The sequence below is a fragment of the Engraulis encrasicolus genome, chromosome 6 (assembly GCF_034702125.1).
Source record: "Engraulis encrasicolus isolate BLACKSEA-1 chromosome 6, IST_EnEncr_1.0, whole genome shotgun sequence".
Taxonomy (NCBI): domain Eukaryota; kingdom Metazoa; phylum Chordata; class Actinopteri; order Clupeiformes; family Engraulidae; genus Engraulis; species Engraulis encrasicolus.
The window spans coordinates 26,974,649-26,994,230 of NC_085862.1; the positions used below are offsets into that span (position 1 = coordinate 26,974,649).

Sequence of the window (19,582 nt, forward strand, 5' to 3'; positions counted from 1 at the left end):
GGTGGCCCACAGAAGACACCCATGATTTCCCATGCCTATTCCCCTCTCTCACACACACACACACACACACATTGTCACCACAATGTTCACAACGATTCACAACTTCCTTCATGCGCCATGTAGCCCTGAACGTGGGTGGAAATGGTCTCTAAACGCCATGGTTTGATGCATGTGGTCATTACCATGATGTGACTAACCCCATAGCTTATCTTCTCTAATTTAGTCTTCCCCAGAAGGAATGTTCAGTGGTCTTTCTTTCCAGTTTTTGAAAACAAACATTCATTCCTTTTTTTTAAACACCGAAGATGATGTGGAAATTGATTTACTGTGGCCACACATAGTGAGCAACTTGTGAATTCTCTGCTATTCAATTTATACCTCACCCTCATCCTTTTCTTCCTGGACTATGTGTAACGGAGGCTAACTAGCAGAGTTGGCGTGGAACGTTAGTAAAACCTCCCTCCGATAGCCTCACACAGTCTCGTGCCGTTGGGCTGAGAGACTAGTCTTGGCCCAGCGGTATCATACTGTGTCTCCCATTGCCGGACCGTTGTAGTTGACGAGGACGCACGTTCGATCCCCGAGGGGGGTGAACAGGTGCAAGATAACCTCCGTCACATATGCATAGTGACATCTTTGAGACACCTGGACACTTTTCCAGTTTTTGCCACTCAGCAATGACACATGTGATGATGAAGCACTGTCATTCTTCTCATCATAACTACAGCTGTGTGTGTGTGTGTGTGTGTGTGTGTGTGAGAGAGATCTGACTTGGCTAAATGTATGTAATCGTGTGCTGTAGGGTGAATATACTGTATGTGCAATGATGTTGTAATGTCTTTGTGTTTATCTTCTGTATTTATGTATGGATGCTACTGGACACCTTAATTTCCCTTGGAATCAGTAAATGATACTATACTCAACTCTACTGTGTGGGAGGTACTGTAACATCAAAACATTTGATTTAATTTAACATTTGATGATGATAATCATCATCATCATCATCATCATCATCATGAGCTCCATGGTGACCAAGGAGTGAACTGAAACCTTAATGAGATAGTGGGGTAGTGTCATGAGCGATAGCCATCAAACATTTCATTTTATTAAAAAAGTTATATACATTGATAATAACAATGTTAATTCCATAATGTACAAGAATAGTAAAAGTTTACAGTCAGAAAAAGGTAATTGTATTTGCCCTCCCTATTTTGGCTAACACAAACAAAAAAAGAAATATCTAAGTGTAATACTTTTTTTTTCTTTTAACAGATAATTTTACATGACCTTGTTCTCACACTTGTATAGCATTGCCAGCTTGCTCTGCCAAAACCACAACAATTCTTCCTTCTCCAACTGATTAAAATTTGCCAAAATTAAGTGCTATGTTTTCAGGGGCTATCACTGTTGCAGTATACAGTATTTGGCTGTTCATTTGTAAAAAACAAAACAAAGGAAAGGAAAGAAAGAAAGAAAAGATTACAAGAATTGCCTTGCTCTCGTTTTAAACACCCGTTTAAGCCTTCTGCAGTGTGTGCATTGGGGACAAATGTACAATTACCAAAGTGCCATGCAATCAATGTTCAATTATATAATGCCATGTTACCCTGCTGGAGGGCTTCAAAGCACAACGCAAACCAGAGCTTAGCCAAGTAGAGACAAGTTTCTTGCTTAAAACAAAACAAAAACAAAAAAAAAAATCAAATCATCATTCACAGATGCCAATACAGTAATATGGAGCCAAGCAGAAAGATGTGATACATTTTTTTTTTCATTTGTGTGTGTGTATTTCATGTTTGCATTTTATCTACAGCTATCGTGTTATGAAATCTCTCGCCTCGTCTTTGAAAGACGCACAATTTTACTCCAGTAAAGGGGGTCGGCCCATGCTCATGAGTTACTTTGCAAACAATCAGTGTTAAAGCAGAAGGGGTGACGGTGGGGGATCTTGTTGGTAGGACGCTTGAGAGGTCTGCACAAGGCACTATGGGTGGGAGACTGACTTCACTCTGCTGCACTTCTATTCTTGTCCACCAGAGGGGAGTACATGACCAGTCATGTTCATGAGAAACATTTTTTCCCCCATTTGCCCTCAATGGCTTCAGCACCACCTTTCACCACCCACCATTTAGGGCATGGACTGTTTGTTTTAGCATTTTTTTGGGGAAGATCATCCTGTTTTTTTGTTTCTTTTTTTCAAACTTACATCAGACCTCCCCCTGAGCACAGTTAACACACCATGCTCATTGTTTTTTTTTCCTCATGAAAAAGTTTGACATTTTATGGCACATGGATTTGTTCCAAAGCAGATCTCCGCAAAGATCAGATCAGATCACATCAGATAAAAAATGTTGTCCCCCAACCCCCAAGACTATGGCATTGTTGTATGATGGTTCTTGAGTAATTCACAGTAGAAAAAGTACATTAACAAGAAGTCAAAATGTCAACTACAAAAAAGAAAACAAACAAAAAATAAAATAAAAATAAAAAAACAGCACAACACAAAACATAGACGAAACAAGAAATCACATTCATATCATAAACCAGAAGGCATTGGGTCCAAATTTCATTTCTTTTCTCAACAAAAGTCAAGGATATAGATTAGCCCTCTTAAAGATTCAAGCTCTGTGGTGACAGAACTGTGCCAGAAAATTCGCATCTCCCATAGCGCAAGGCTTTATTTGGTTCTAGAATTGTAGTGTGTGTGTGTGTGTGTGTGTGTGTGTGTGTGTGTGTGTGTGTGTGTGTGTGTGTGTGTGTGTGTGTGTGTGTGTGTGTGGCCATGCACAACGCGCCATCTCCTGCCAACTCTTAGAGGAGCAAGTTCAGATTTTGGTTGATCTTTGTAGTGACCACTGGCCAACAAAAGGGGACGATGTCAACATGGCATTGACTGGCATTTACATGATCATCCCCATCTGGTACACACATACAGTAGATAATTATGGCCAAACTGTTGTAGTGATTTTTTTTTAGAAATGACTGATGCGATTGGACAATTTTTTGTCTACAGCTTGGTGCAGTTGATTGAAGTGCTAACATTAACTGGATATGCATCCCAGGTTTTGCCCAGGGTCCAGGATTCAAAATGTCTGGACTGCCACACAATTAGAATACATAAGTGCTGGTGTACAGTATAACAGCGATCCAATGGCACAGTTACACTAATTTGATTATTCTGACCAAGTAAAACAGTTTTTTTTACAAATTATATTGTGCTTTCTAATACTTTTTTTTTAACGTTTTAGCGATGTACTTGGATAGTCATCAATTTTAGTGAATGTTGCATTTTTGGAAAAAGCAAACTTTGCTTCACATGTACTACTAATACAAAATAGTTCAAATGTAAGATTGCAGAGCTCTTGGGAGATGTGCATCATCAATGTCTGAATTGGTTTCGCAAATAATCAGCAATCGACACTCTTTAGGGTGGCCAGGGGTGCATATCTCGAAAGCGTAGTTGTTAGCCAGCTAGCAACTTTTGTAGTTGCCAATGGGAAATTGCATTGGAAACAACAAAGTAGCTAACATGGTTAGCAACTATGGTTCCGAGAAATGCACCCCAGCACAGGTAGACTGAGGTCTCCCCAAATGAGTTCCCTGCACAAAGCTGAAAGGAAAATAGAAGAAAAGGAGGAAAAAATCTAAAGTGTGTATGTGTATGTGTGTGTCTTTATGAAACAAGAGAGTGCTAGAGAGAAAGAGAGAGAGAGCAAAAGAAGCAAGGCTTGACTAAAATTCATACATATTGAGGTAGACTGCGTCCAATCGAAACAACAACAACAACAAACAAACGAACAACAAAAGAGTTTTACCACAACACCAAACACACTCTCCCCCTCTCTAGCTGTAACTCTCTTTTCAATCAATGGAAAAAAAAACTAAACGAGAAAGAAAACACTATTCTTTTTTTCCTGACACTGAATAATTCTTAATAAAAAGCTAGCAGGGCTTATACAATGATTATAATAAAATAAATAAAATATCATCTGCCTTTTCAAAGATATGCTAATCTTCTGAATTAGAAATTTGCACATATACCTAAAGTTTATGGCCATGACTGCCTTAAAATTAAAGATGCGCTTCGTCATGGCCGTTTATGAGAAATTGTATAGGTGTATAACTGTTAAGCTTTTTTTCCTTTAACTTAAAAACATCTCATTTATTATTTACAAACCTGGAAAATAGCCAATGGAGAACAAACAAAAAAAATATGCTAATGTGAATGATGACATTATAAAGCACTGAAGTCTGGTGAAAGATTTAGATCCTGAAGAGAAGATAAAACGTAAAATAACTTGAGTGTGCTGGTCAAAACAGCAGCAAAGTCCTCTTCCCATCTACACATGCGTACACGTACAAACAGCTCCAGTTTGCAGATTGGACGCCGGCTCTGGCCTGTCGCTAGCTAGCCCCGCTCTACGCACATAAATATATACACGCACAAACACATATATACACAAAGCTGAGTGTGCGTGGACGTGGATTTCTGCCCAAGTTTCGAAAAACAACAACAACAAAAAACTTCTTGGGTATCCAGTCCTGCCGCCCCTGTCTCGGTGCCACAACCTTGGGCTCAAACAGAAGGCACAATTTGGAGGCCGAGGCATGAACTGTCAAGAGAGAGAGAGAGAAGAGAGAGAGAGAGAGAGAGAGAGAGAGAGAGAGAGAGAGAGAGAGAGAGGGGGGGGAAATCCACCCACACAAGAAAGTAAAGTAATGACATGATAAGATTGAAAGACAGCCAATTACCAAAAGACTGTCAACTGCATAGAGGCCACTGCTATTCAGGTCCATTCTTTGTAGATTTGGAGATATTTCGCCCAGACTCCACAGCCCAGCTTAGATGCCTCAAAGGCAGATGCATATAGCCACGGTCAGGGAGAAATGATGGAAGCATTGAGCTTCCGTGTGATTACTTGTCCACACAGATATTTATGTTGAAGGTGTTGGCTGCCAGAAAAGCTGTGTGCCACAATAAAAGCCGGAATGTTGTTTTGAGACTATTCGTTTGAGGTGAAGAGCTGGATGTTGGTTGGACTGGCTGGAGGACCTTCCTCTTATGGAAGCTGGGTGTGGTGAGTTGAGGGGGGGGATTCTGCCATTGTGACCGAGGTGTTCCTGCAGAGTTCATCCCCCTCGGGACCGTGAACCTGCCACCTCATCAACTACGAGGCTTCGGGAGGGAGGTTTACTAACGTTCCACGCCACACTCTGCTAGCTGGCCTCCGTTACGCCATCACACTCCAATGCCTCTCCTCTCCTCTTTCAGTCCATTGACAGAGCCCAATCTAAACAACAACGATCTCCTGACATGAGCATTAACATTGTTGAAGCGCTCACCAAAACATCCAGAGACAATGAATCAGTAATCTGGCATATTTCAGCCACAGCATGATGTAATGGAAAACTACCAATTTGCATGCTGAATCAATTTGAAGGCCCTGGAGGTGAGGACCCTCGGATTGTAGAACTACTGTAAATTCAACTTAGGCGCCAGAGAGTATTTGGGGTTTGTGCTCCATATTGCCTCTGGGTGGGAAAAAGAGAGTCAGTGACAATGGGATGAAACACAACATCGTAGGAAAAGACAACACCTCAAGGAGAGCGAGCTCAACCAACCCTTGGCCTTCAGCCGCAATGTAACGGCAAGGGCCCAACTATCTCCCATACACCAACACAACCAAAGCAGCACACCACTCAATGCTCCCAATGCAGAGATACAGTGTAAACATGTTAAGTTCCCCAAGGAAACACCACGCCTTTAGCGTTGCTTCTAGTCAGGCCAGGAGCAATACAAATATTGTTTCTGAGTTCCGGGAAAATTTGGGAAAAACTTCTCTCACTTTCTTGTGAAGTAAACAGCCAATAGCAAACCAAGGGAGGTGGGTCAACCATGCCGTTTGAGAAAAGCTAATTGTTGTGCTCTTGGTCAGACCAAGTCTCAAAGAGATTTGAAAGTCGATGATAATCAGGCTACTTTTGAGGAACCTTCACATGTCTACAGTGTAGTAGATGAAGCATGTGGAACATTCTTCACCACATGACCTCCATGCCAACAGTACCAAACACCGGAGGCTTTTTCACAGCAAGGAGAAGTACGAGAGTCAACTCTCCCCCATCGACCTGGGTGGATAATCCACCTGGCTATAACTATACGGAGATGGTCTCAATCATCGCTCCAACAGGAGACAACACAACACAGTACAACCCCTAAAACGTTCACAGATCCTGCAGGGTCAAGGGCAGGGTCATCCATTACAAAATGGAGAGCAGATGTGTACTACACACTTCATAGTCGCTACATAATCTAGACAAAGACATCAAATCAAATCATTGAGGCAAATCAACAAACTCTCAAAGTCAATTATCCCTCCTCTGAATTATGGTTACATTTAACAGCTCACCACTCTTAGATGTTTAAACAACATACGAATAAGAATAAATTGAACGTGGTCTAGGGACAGAAGGAAAAATTATCTAACATCTGACAGTACGGCATACTTGAAAGAATAAAGTGTGATTTTTATGTGGACCTCAATATCATTAGCAACGAAGGTGCAGCTACCAGTCAAATTGTAATAATAATGATGACAGTTGGTTGCACTTATGGTAGTCTAGGAAAGGATAGTCATTTTAAATTTGAGGGGAAAAAAAGAAACATAGCCAAACTTCTCCAGTGCACTCACAATCGCCAAAAGCAGCCCTACTGGGCAGCTTACAGCACTATGGGTGAATTAGTCAGACATTTGGAAGGGGCGTTAGACTCGTGTTCATAAAAATAACAAACAAGTGATTGAAAAACAAACAAACAAACAAAACAATCTTAAGAGCAAAGCTTCCCATGAAAGTATCATATAAAAATTAACAATATAGAAAATAAAAATGGACAAGGTGTATCTTCTAGATATATAGAACACTGATGACAGTATTCTATACATCACATATATAATATCTCTTTACACTATACCCCACTATATGATATATCAAAGCAGCGACTATTGGTCAGTTTGATGGACTATTTTGTCAAATTCTTAACTGTTTTAAATATCCTTCAGCCATAATGCAAGGACACAAAAACAAAAACAAAAAATGAAAGAAGAAACAAAAATATAAAGCAAATAAATTAATTATTTCTTTTCACCAACAAATACCGCATATTTCTACACAAAGGCTTGAAATTCTGCAGGAGATAAAACATTTACTTTCTCTCTACAAATAGGATGTTTGTTCTCTAAGAGTCTATTCCATCCCACAGATTCCAAACTCTTCAATGAATTGTTCAAAGGAAATGAAGAACGAGCAATGACAGACGCTTCTCTTTGCTTTTACAGGCCACGTATAAAAAAGGCCACAATATGAAAAGATTTTTTTTTTTTAGTAAAGAAAGTGAATGGTGGATACAGATGGGGAGGGTTCCATTAGGAGGCAGTCATCTTGCTTTGTGTAGTGTCTGTGTTCACAGTTCGCTTGTTTTTTTTGTCCGTCTTAACGTCCCTCCCCACCAACTGACCAGTCTTGGAAACTTGGCTTGGCAAAAAAGAGTGAGACGACATGAATTAAGCGCTGAGGGGGGTCGCGGTCGGGTGATTCACATGAATGGTTGAAGGCTTGTGTATCCTTGCCATCAGACATGCGAGTGCGATGAGCCAGGGCAAAAAGGAAGAAAAAGAAAAGTCCTGAGATCTGTGTTTTTGTTTTGAAGGGCATCTGCATAAAGTACTCTAAATCATAAAAAATAATCATTCGGTCGGGCAGGAAGAAAAGAGAGGGGGGGAAACAGAGAAAGACAGTGACGGACAGAGGAGACGGGGAGAGAGAGAGAGAGAGAGAGTGAGAGCGAACTAAGACACACAAAAAAAGTGTCAAATAGAAAACGTTAGGAGGGGCTGGATCTGGGCAGCGAAAGGATTCGTCCATTTTTCTTGCCCCCGTTCATGTGTGTGTAGGGCACGTGCTCGTCGTAGCTGCCCCCCCGCAGCGGCACCGAGGGCCCATTGTCTCTGCCCATGCCCAGGCTGTCCTCGCGTTGCGAGTAGGACGAGGGGTCCAGCGGGATGCTCTCCATGTTCTCAAAGTCCATGTCGAAGTCCTCGGTCTCCGGCGCCTTGTTCTCCTCGCTGTAGAAGAAGGAGACCTCCTGGAAGGAGGGGTGCAGGTCCTCCCGGATCATCTCGATGATCTCGCTGAAGGCGGGCCGCATCTGCGGGTTGTACTGCCAGCACATCTGCATCAGGTTGTGTCTGTGGGGCGGGAAGGGGTGGTATGGGATGGGGTGGGGTGGGGTGGGATCGTAGGAAGAAAGAGAAGAAAAGAGAAGAGAAGAGAAGAGAACAGAAGAGAACAGAAGAGAACAGAAGAGAACAGAAGAGAAGAGGTTACAAGTGGTTATCTGACATATTCAGTGTACAGGATTTTGTGCAACACTGATGGAGACAATCAAATTCCAAGTACAGTTGAAGGTTGTTCACACTTTAGAAACTTTGCTGAACTAAAACAAAACAAAAACCCCAACTCATTTTAGTGACCTCTGACCGTTTTAAATCACAAACCAGTATTTACTACTCATTTTTCCCTACTAGTCGTCCTCTGTCACAAATTAGGACGGACTGAGGACACATTTCAGAGCATTTCTCACCGATAAAGCATTCAAAGACTTAAATGACAAATTACCCAAAACAGTTTGGGGGTGGGAGACAGGGGGATGGGATGACAAGAGGACTTACATTCTCTCTGGGCAGTTGTCTGGCCGGTCTAGGTATCCGCCGTCCATGACGAACTTGAGCACCTGTTCGTTGGAGAGCCCTTGATAGGGCTGCTCGGCCAGCGTGCTGACCTCCCATAACACCACCCCGAAAGACCTGCACGACAGCCAGACACATAGACACGTCACACTCAGAACAGACATTTACTACCATAACACCACCCAGAAAGACCTGCACGACAGCCAGACACACAGACACATTTACTACCATATCACCACCCCGAAAGACCTGCACGGCAGCAAGACACACAGACACGTCGCACTCAGAAGAGTCATCTACAACTATGTGGAGTATTTCTTTTTGGCTCAGGGGTCAGGTTGTACAACCACCTAATGCCCATAAATTAATTAGTGATTGGTGATAATTGATTGGTGTACTAGGTACTGTAAGTCTACAGAGGCTAAGCAGGCAGGATGGAGGAAAGCCCATGAGGCTGTGATGTGATGGACCTACCAGCAGTCGGACCGGGCGGTGAAGACGCCGTCTTTCAGGGACTCCGGGGCCATCCACCTGACAGGCAGCAGACCCTTCCCACCTTTGCGGTAATAATCCGTCTCATAGATATCTCTGGTCATGCCGAAGTCTGGACAAAAACAAAAAAAAAACATTACATTTTATTACATGTACACTTACTTATCTGACAATTTTCCAAATCTAAATCGGTTTAAGTTTTTTAAGCACAGGTTGTTGGTTACAGTCCCTGGAGTAGTATGTGGTTAGGTGCCTTGTTCAAGGGCACTTCAGCAATGGATGGATGTGTACAGAGACCAAACCAGCAGCCCCTGATTTAAAGGCCAACTCAAATATTTTAAAGACTTGTAATGAATTAAAAATAGCAAGACATTTTGCCATGATTACTGTAAAATGATACAAGGGAGCATATCTTTTCACATTTATCGAATAAACCCCAATGGTAGCCAATGGTATTGTTGCTTGGCAACACCACTCAAAATGGTGGCCTACGAATCCCCTACTTTAGATATGTGCATCATACTATTGTAATGTTTTATCTTTATGGTGGTTTATGGTTCCTATTTGAAACTAACCTTCCGCTATGCCCCCCAGGTTGAACCCGGCCTGGGTCATTTCCCACCCCTACCCCATCTCTCCACACTCACTTCCTGTCAAACCTTCACTGTCCTATCTGAATTAAAGTCACAAAAGAGACACACAAAAAGAAACTCACCTCCAATTTTCACTGTGTAGTCCTCGGCCACCATGCAGTTTCTGGCTGCCAAGTCTCTGTGCACAAACTTCTTGGCGTTGAGGTAGGCCATGCCGTCAGCGATCTCGCCTGCCATTTGGATCACCTCCTTCAGGGTGGGTGGTGGCCGACCCGGATTGTTCTATGGTACCCCAAGCAGACAAAGCAGAACACACACATATTAGATATAGGAACGGAACTGAATTGAATTTCTTCTTTTTCTTTAACTAGTAAACTGACAGAGTGGGTTAACCCATTTAAGCCTAAGGCACCTGCAAAAAACACCTGCTAAATACCTAACCCCTTTTTGGGAAAAGGTACTCTGAGCCTATAAAAACCTAAATATCACATGAAATGAGTTGCATTTAATAGCCAAGACCCTCCACTTGCATTAGAATGTGTTCATTCATCTCTAACATTTTAATGAAAAACCCAAAATAAAGAGCCTGGATGCTGCATCTATGTCCCTCCAGGCCCCTAGCTAAATGTAGTGTATACTGTATGCAGCATCTAGCGTCAATGGGTTAACACATATGAGAGGGAACATGTCGACTACAATGTGTGTGTGTGTGTGTGTGTGTGTGTGTGTGTGTGTGTGTGTGTGTGTGTGTGTGTGTGTGTGTGTGTGTGTGTGTGTGTGTGTGTGTGTGTGTGTGTGTATTCACCTCAGCATCTGGCCTGAGTGAGCGCAGGTAGCTCTTCAGATCACCGTGAGTCATCAGCTCCATGACGACCAGTGAGGGCTGCCCCTTGGATACCACGCCCAGCAGACGCACCTGTGGGGAGGGAGGAAATACCCACGGCTTATCAACATTTTCTTTAATACGCAACGTTTTGGTCCTAGACCTTCATCAGGTAAACTCTGATAGAGACTGATTGCTTCAGTTCAAACAGCAGGATGTACATCAGTTCTCCCAATAGAATATAGTACCTAATACTTCAGGATAACACGACCCAACGAGTAGTGGTGCAAAGAATGTGACTCCTAAAAAAACTAAATGCCATTTTTTAGTTGGCTACAGCATACTTCATAGTTTTTAGTAGCAATATTCTGAAAATTCTTTAAAATTACAACAAATACCTACTTAAAGATGCTTAAAATGCATAAGATGCTTAAAAACAAGGTCCACAGACCTCTCACAAGCAAGCCACCCCAAAAGCAAACCAGTGTTGGATGAACAGACAAACCAGAACTATCGGACTTGGTCTAAATACGCCCAAAGTGTCAGAGTTGATACATGTGCACGGAGGGGAGTGAAGCCTCCAAAGCAGCAGAGGGCGCTGTAGTGCATTCTCACCACGTGGTGGCAGCTGAAGGCCTTCATGACGGAGGCCTCGTTGAGGAACTCGATCCTCTCACGGAGGCTGGCCGACTCGTTGACAGTCTTGACAGCCACGCGGGTGTCCGGCTCGCCCTTGACGATGTCCTTGGCGATGCCCTCGTAGACCATGCCGAAGGAACCCTGTCCCAGCTCGCGCATCACCGTGATCTTCTCCCGCGGGACCTCCCAGTCGTCCGGAACGTAGACTGTAGGAATGGGGTATACGTAGGTAAGCGATGTTAGATTTAAAGCAGTGCCTCTCAACCTTTCTTGAACAAACGCCCCCTTGTGCCTGAAAACTTTTAAGACTCAAAAGAATATAATGAATGACATATTGCATTGAAGTTCTCAGTGTGCAATAACAGTCGTTTTCGCTTTTTAAAGAGACACTGTGTGAGATTTTTAGTTGTTAATTTCCAGAACTCATGCTGCCCATTCACTAATGTTACCTTTTTCATGAATACTTACCAGCAGCATCAAATTCTAAGTATTCATTATGACTGGAAAAAATGCATTTTTCATACATGAGGGATCTTTTCCATGGTCTGCCATTTTGAATTTCCAAAAATAGTCATTTAAGCTGCAAAAATGACTGTACTTGGACCATACTAGAAAATATTTGTTTAATACTTAGTAAACTTTCATGTAAATATCAAATTTGGCAATAGGCAGCCCAATTTCAATAAGCAGCATAGTTGCAGTACCTTTTTTGACAATTTCCTGCACAGTGTCCCTTTAAAAACAAAAAAAAACAAAAATTAAGTGACACATGAAGGACATGATGACGGGATGTTGGCCTCACCATCGTTGGCACTAATGTACTCAGGGTTGGAAGAGGCGATGAGCGGACCGCTGGGGCCTTCAATTTGCCTGAAACACAGACACGCACACAAACACGCACACGCACACGCACACGCACACGCAGACGCACACAAGCACACACGCACATAAGCACACACACAAAGAGGTCAGTTTCATCAAATTCTTCAGCTATGGTAATAGGGAAAGAGATTGTAATGGAAAGGCAGGCTGCTAGGGAGACATACTTCTTCTTGACCATGACGAAGACGCCGCCTGCGATGAAGAGGAGGAGGATGAGGCAGATGACGGGGGCCACGATGGCTCGCATGTCCGGCTCTTCTGCAGGAGGAGAAGAAAAAAGAAGAGGGAAAGAAAAAAGAATAAAGAGTTACTGAGTTAATAATTGATTGGAGAAAAAAAAACAATTAATCAATTGACTGAGTGTGGGATACACAAGGGCTGCTCAATTAATCAGATCATAATTCCAATTTCAATTGTGATTAAATGCAATAAAAATTACATTTGTTTTTTTCACAACTGCTGTGAAGAATTCAAACACCCAACTGCTATGTACATACTAGACTCAACAAACCATAGACACAGTGAGTCTGACTCACACAAAGGTAAAATGGCACATCAATACTGTATGACACACAAATGGGCATTGTGTTTTTAAGAGCAGCAGACTGTTAGTGTGGTGTAGTGCATCTTATCCTACTGGCCGGCTGCCTGTCTGTCTTACTGTCTGGCACGTAGAAGTAGGTGGGCTCGGTCCAGGAGCCATTGCCTGCCAGGGAGGTGGCGCGGATGCGGACGCTGTAGTTTCCCGGGTGGCCCACGCGGATCTTGCAGCCCTTCATCTGCTCGTAGTTCATCCTCGACACACAGTGAGTCAGCTCCTGAGACGAGGGGAGGGCAGGGCAGATGAGGAAGACAAGAGGAGACAAAAAGAAATAAGATGGAAATACATTTTAGAGTAGAGTACTTGTATTCATCCTGAAGGAAATGAAGGTGTCTGTCAGCTTACATAAATACACAAGTACAAAACATACAAAAAACTTTATACACATCTCTCTCTCTCTCACATACACACACTCTCTCTCTCTCTCTCTCTCTCTCTCTCTCTCTCTCTCTCTCTCTCTCTCTCTCTCTCTCTCTCTCTCCTCTCTCTCTCTCTCTCTCTCTCCTCTCTCTCTCTCTCTCTCTCTCTCTCTCTCTCTCTCTCTCTCTCTCTCTCTCTCTCTCACACACACACACACACACACACACACACACACACACACACACACACACACACACACACACACACACACACACACACACACACACACACACACACACACACAGTTGCATACACAGACACTCATAAAAAGTAAAAAAGCAGGTATTATTATGAAGCTATTATTAAAAAGGCAGAGGGGGTCTTTAATTGTGTGTATGTGTATACTGTATGTACTCTTGCCAGAGTGGGTGGGATCAGCGTTGTTGTTTTGATTTGATAATTGTGAAAAGTTATCGAGTTGCACCAAAAAAAAGGCAGAGGTAAAGAGTCAAATGAGCAATGAAAAAAAAAGGCATGTCTTCAATGTCCTCATATTAACCAAGATTGCTTCCTACCATCTGCAGTCGAAGTGGCTTCAGGATTAATATGCTGCTGCCACAGTCCTGCCAAGTCATGTGGTTTCCATGGCAACTGAGAACACTGGCGGCTCCCCGCAAATTGGCCTTAATGCCGTTTTCATTATTTGTTTATCGCTTTGTTCTTGTCAAAAAGAGGCGGCGGAGCGAGGCCAAAAACAACCAAAAATAACACTTACGTGTCAGAGAAAGGTAACAAGGATTGGGGAAAAAATAAGCTGTTTCGGTGAATAGCCAGAACAAACGTGACACTGGATTGAATTTTCTGAGTCATCACATCTAACTATAGGAGAGTATTCACAAATTTGATGATCACGGCAGGTGCACACTGCAGATAAACCACACAATGGCAGTTGAACGGCTGACAATTGACTCTATACAGAAGAGAAGCCGCAGCAAAAATATTTTGGCCGTTAGGAGGCGTTCTTCTGATCGAACGTTAAAATGTTTCGGCCCTGGAGTGGCCATCCGCTAGAGCACTCGCCTGCCCTGCGGCTGACCCGGGTTCGACCCAGGTTCCCAGCCCGGGTCCTTGGCCGACCCCTACCCGTCTCTCTCCCCATTCACTTCCTGTCTATCTCTCGTACTGTCATGTCCATAACAAAGTCTAAAAGCCCAAAAAAATATCTTTTTTTTTTAAATAGAACATTCAAATGTAATGTTTCATGTTATCCCCTCTTTTACCCCATTTATTGCCCCATTTATAGCTCCGAAACAACGTCAACACATTTTCTGCATTTGCTCTAAACACACAGTCCCATTGACACTGAGGTCCAGCATGGTACAGTAGTACCAAACATCTTCTAGTAGAGTAAGATAATTCAAACTCTGCCCATCCAATGTAATGGAGTGTGCTCAAGTTTGGTCTCCTAAGGGGGCTTTGTCCCCTCCTTCTTCTTCTCTTTCTGTGGCATTTGGTGATGGTTTGCATAAGATGTGCGCTACCGCCATCTACAGCGCCAAGGGTACTCCATTCATTCTCAACCTAAAGTCTCCAAAGGGCCCCTGAGCAAAGGTCTCCTAAAGGGGCGTTCACCTGACATCACATGGATCCAGGAAAAGCACAGACTTGAAGTATCTTGCTGTACTAGAGGATGTTTGGTAGTACTACTACATACATCGGTGTCGGAGATCCTCTTGTAGTTAACGTCGTAGAGGATGATGAGGGCGTTGGGGGCTTTTGGCTCCTCCCATCTGACGTAGACAAACTCCGGCTCCTCCTGCAGAATCTCATGGGTCACCTTGCCCGCGATGTCATCTGCCTTGGCTGCACACGAGGAATCACAAACACACCAGTTAGCATCAGCCTACAACAATTAGAGTAGTTTTTGGTACTCTTTTGTCACACACACACACACACACACACACACACACACACACACACACACACACACACACACACACACACACACACACACACACACACACACACACACACACACACACACACACACACACACACACACACACAGTGTGCATGTGTGTGTGTGTGTGTGTGTCCGACTCCATTACCTACGCTCTGGTAGGGGGTGTGTGTGCGTGTGTGTGTGTCCACTATTCACGCTCTGGTAGGGTGCGTGTGTGTGTGTGTCTGTGTGAGAGTGTGTGTGTGTGTGTGTGTGTGTGTGTGTGTGTGTGTGTGTGTGTGTGTGTGTGTGTGTGTGTGTGTGTGTGTGTGTGTGTGTGTGTGTGTGTGTGTGTGTGTGTGTGTGTGTGTGTCCACTACTCACGCTCTGGTAGTGTGCGTGCATTGACAAAAGTGGCCATGCTACATCGCTTGCTGTCCTCGGGGTGGTTGCAGGCGTGGATCTCGATCTGATGGGAAAGACAACACAAGTGCAACTTTACGTATAGTGCATTTCAATTTCAATGTGCGTCACAGAACGAGAAACTAAGAAGGATCCTGCGCACTGTTCACTCCACCACCAAGTTGTATACATTTGCCGGTGGAATGGTCAGCAAATGCACTCTTTCTATGAACAAAACAGAGGTGCATTTCTGGAAAGCGTAGTTGTTAGCAGTTAGGAACTTCGGTAGCTGCCAATGGGAAATTGCATTGCAACCAACATAGTTAGCTAGCAGCTACACTTCCAGAAATGCACCCCAGAAAAGATTGCCCAGAAAGACATGACATGCCCCTGTTATAAATTTGCTGTTACCAGAATGGCAATGATCAAGTCAGAATGTATTACTAAAGGCCCTGTGTAATGTCGTAGCAGTGTGAGTTTAGTAGTGTCAGAATTATGGCAGTTAAGTTTTAACGATGGCGTGAAGCGAAGTGAAGTGAACGAACGGTGACCAACAGACCTGGTAGCTGGTGAAGTGCTGCAGGTTGGAGACGACGGCCATCTCCTTGCCCGAGACGGTCAGCACCAGTCGCTGGCCGGGCTCCCTGTCCTCTGGGTCTCCCCCCGGCTGCAGGGGGCCAGGTCCAGGTCCAGGTCCGAGGCCAAGACCCGCCACCATGTCCACGTCCTCGGGCAGGAGTGCGTTGTTGTTGTCGTTGTTGCTGCTGCTGGGGGGCGTGGTGGTCAGGAAGTTTGGGAGGGTGGCGTTGGCCACACCTACCGGTATAGAGCGCCGACGACGTCTGTTTGATGGCCTGATGGATGGAAAAAAATAGGAAAAACACAGAGATTAGTATGGTCAGAGTGAGCATAGGTCGGTCCACAGACCTACAGAACGTTTTGTGAAAACCCTCCAAAAGCAAACCTGTTTCTGTCAGACAAATGGTCCGACACAGTCATGAATATGTTTTTGCACATTGCCTTTTTTTTTCTTTAGTTTTTATTTTTCCCATCCCTGACTTTACCTGTGTTATACTGTATGTGTTTTAAATGTCCTTAAATGTGTGGGCATTATGTGTATTAAAGTAAGATACTTCACACCTGCATTTTAATAAAGTTACTCTTCTCTACGGTACTCAATGACAAAAATTGAGATGACCTACAGATTTCCATCTGGTCATTGAACAGTCATTAGGTTTGTGAAGATTGGTGAAGGTAAAACACACCCAAGGGTGCCGCGAGGGGGGGAAAGGTGGTACAGATTTTAAGGGCCCAACAGCACTGACAGGTCCCTTGGAAGGATGCTGATAACATAATTTGTCATTTTGGGGGCCCAAAATTTGAATCTTTCATGGGGCCCAACATTTTTAGCGGCGCCCCTGCACACACCACATCCCCATGGGCATCTTCCTACCATCACACTGACCTCTCTATCCAGGACGCATTGCTTCTCTTTAAACAATAGCCAAAATACATGACATGAAGACTATACGCCACTAGAGGGCGATCTTGTGAAGCGTTTTGCAGAGCTGTACGGCTCTGGCGTTTTGGCTGAGCCGTGTCTCTAAACGGCTCCGGCATTTGGGAGCGCCATACAGTAGTGTACACAGTCTGCTGTGGAGAATTTGCAGAGGGGAGGGAGAGAGAGAGAGAGAGAGAGAGAGAGAGAGAGAGAGAGAGAGAGAGCGAGAGCCTGTTGCCTGTGGCACAGAGGGCCTGCATGACGGCAAGTCCGCACAATACGCACACTTGACATCCATTCCTTCCATTACATTTATTCCATGACAAGAGCGTAACTCATCAACGTTGACAATGTTTTCTTCGGGTTCACACCATGGCCGCAACGTTGTTCTGTCACGGAAACAATGCAATGGAAGGATTTCAAGTGTGTGGACTCCTGTCACTGAGAACTTAAATCAGCAGTTGTCCTGCATGTTGACTGGGGATGTGTGCCACAGAGTTACAGCATTCAGCATCCCACTGCACAGCGTATTAGGAGACTGCATCATGGAGAACACAGTCACCTGGTTGACAGTTATGAACGGCAGCCAATGGCTATAATTGTGGCGAGGAGGACTATTTCCACATAGGGGTGATTTAACCCCCTCCTGTTAATCAGATAGAGCCAATACACTTCCCCACCAATATCATTGCGATGAATACATTGTTTATGCATTATGAATGGTATTATTAATTGACAATTAGGTACTATATTATCTGTCCTGATTCAGACGCCACCCCCCCCCCACACACACACACACATTTTTACGCCACTACTGTATGTGACACACAATCACACAGACACCCCCCCCCCCACCCGCCCCCAACACTGTTGTGCCGACATTCAATCTTATTGTATGTTCATCAAGTAACACTTCTGCCTCTCTCTCTCATGTTTACATAGACAGCCATGTAGTACATCATGAGTCACATGTGCACAATCATTTGCGTACAGTGTGGACACATCCCAACATACAAACACACACATTCACACATTCTCCATGGTGCTACTACTGGGTCTCTCAGCACTGTTCTGCAGCACGTGTGAAATTAACGGCCAATGCACGTTCAGAGCAAATCGCTCCCCACAGCATTCAGCCAGCACAGAAGCAAACGGTTCCACACACAGCATAGAACAAGCACACAAGCACGCACGCACGCACACACACACACACAGCCGTTAACTTTAAGGTAGGTAAACAGTAAAGGGGTGAAGATGTCGTTGGGGTGTTATTGAAGCAGGAGGCCAAGCAGCCGTGCTAATATTACGAGGAAAAAGGCGCGACACCCCAATGAACCTCCACCCCCACCTTCCCAATTCAACCCCCCCCCTTCCCGATTCACCCAGCTATTTCTGCGATCACAATGGAGCCCCACTGCGATGTACGGTGCTTAGAACAAAACAAAAAAACAGGCTCCATGAAATTGGGTCAAAGTTGAGATGGAATGTGAGCTCTCTGTGAAGGGGACCTACATGGTGGGTGGCAGTGGCACGACACTACATAACAAGGACACCACAAAATGACAAAGGGCAGACACAGAGCAAATACTGTAGAAAAGTTTGTAATAACAAGTGACCAGAGGGTGGGAATGGAAAGATGCCCCCCCCCCCCCCCCCCCATGTCTCGAGGGCCGTATATATGGCCCTTGAGGCCGTTTTATCCGAACCCCCGTTATAATTTTAATGTTATGCAGCTTCACATGAAATATTGCACATTTTGTAAAGGAATCTGAGAAATTACAGCTCCAGGCCTTTTTATTAGAATACCATGAAAAAGTTGATTTCCATGCCACGTTTGAAAATGAATGGGGTTTAATTTCTGTTGAGTTAGAATTAAACTGGTGAGTTAACACCAAAACGTGGCATGGAAATCTTCGGGTATATTGAAGAGGGAAGTGTGGGGCACCAGGTCAACAAACAAGAACAGCTGACAGCAAAGCATCAAGGATATCTGGGCTTCCATAACTCCCATGCACTGTTTTTGCCATTGACTTCAATGTTAAATGCATCATGGCCATTATGAAGACAGAGAATGTCCTAACCAAGTATTGACCATTGCATGTTATGTAGAAAGTACCAAATTTCAACTGATTTAATGTGACCCGAATTTTGATGAAGAAAAATGTGATTTTATAACAATATTCTAATAATGCGAATTCCCCAATTCATGGGTTTTTTGAGCTGGAAGGCCAACGCATATAAAAAGAAAAAAAATAATGATTGGAATAGTTAAAAAACTGGGCCATGCATCTACAATCCATGACAGATTAACATTATTGATGGAATTATGGAAATAAATCAACTTTTTCATGGTATTCTAATAAAAAGGCCTGGAGCTGTACATTTGCAATACAGTTAAGTTATAATAAGGAGACCTAGAGAAGGTGGAGTATTTTGTTTTACAGGTGACTGCTTTCAATATACAGTAGGCCTAAAGTGCAGGGGGAAATCCTGGTTTGAGCTCATAGCACAACCCTTGGAGGAATTTGAAGAGGCCCCTTGAATGAGAAAGTTCCCCACCCCTGCCGTAGGTTGTGACAGCTTGTTCAGAAGTGTCTTGTCTT

The 19,582-nt window shown here is 43.8% G+C and overlaps 1 protein-coding gene across 1 annotated transcript in view; it reads right to left on the reverse strand.

Moving 5' to 3' along the window:
• Nucleotides 1-1,068: 1,068 nt before the first annotated feature.
• insrb (insulin receptor b) overlaps nucleotides 1,069-19,582 on the reverse strand; it is a 152,756-nt gene continuing 134,242 nt past the window's right edge. The window contains exons 11-22 of the mRNA XM_063201094.1: nucleotides 16,038-16,332; nucleotides 15,461-15,545; nucleotides 14,849-14,997; nucleotides 12,835-12,991; nucleotides 12,338-12,431; nucleotides 12,094-12,161; nucleotides 11,268-11,497; nucleotides 10,635-10,745; nucleotides 9,952-10,111; nucleotides 9,219-9,348; nucleotides 8,727-8,861; nucleotides 1,069-8,243 (exon numbers count right to left, since the gene is read on the reverse strand). Coding sequence (XP_063057164.1) covers nucleotides 7,880-8,243; nucleotides 8,727-8,861; nucleotides 9,219-9,348; nucleotides 9,952-10,111; nucleotides 10,635-10,745; nucleotides 11,268-11,497; nucleotides 12,094-12,161; nucleotides 12,338-12,431; nucleotides 12,835-12,991; nucleotides 14,849-14,997; nucleotides 15,461-15,545; nucleotides 16,038-16,332 — 1,978 coding nt within the window. The 3' untranslated portion in view covers nucleotides 1,069-7,879. The remainder of the gene's footprint in view (nucleotides 8,244-8,726; nucleotides 8,862-9,218; nucleotides 9,349-9,951; nucleotides 10,112-10,634; nucleotides 10,746-11,267; nucleotides 11,498-12,093; nucleotides 12,162-12,337; nucleotides 12,432-12,834; nucleotides 12,992-14,848; nucleotides 14,998-15,460; nucleotides 15,546-16,037; nucleotides 16,333-19,582) is intronic.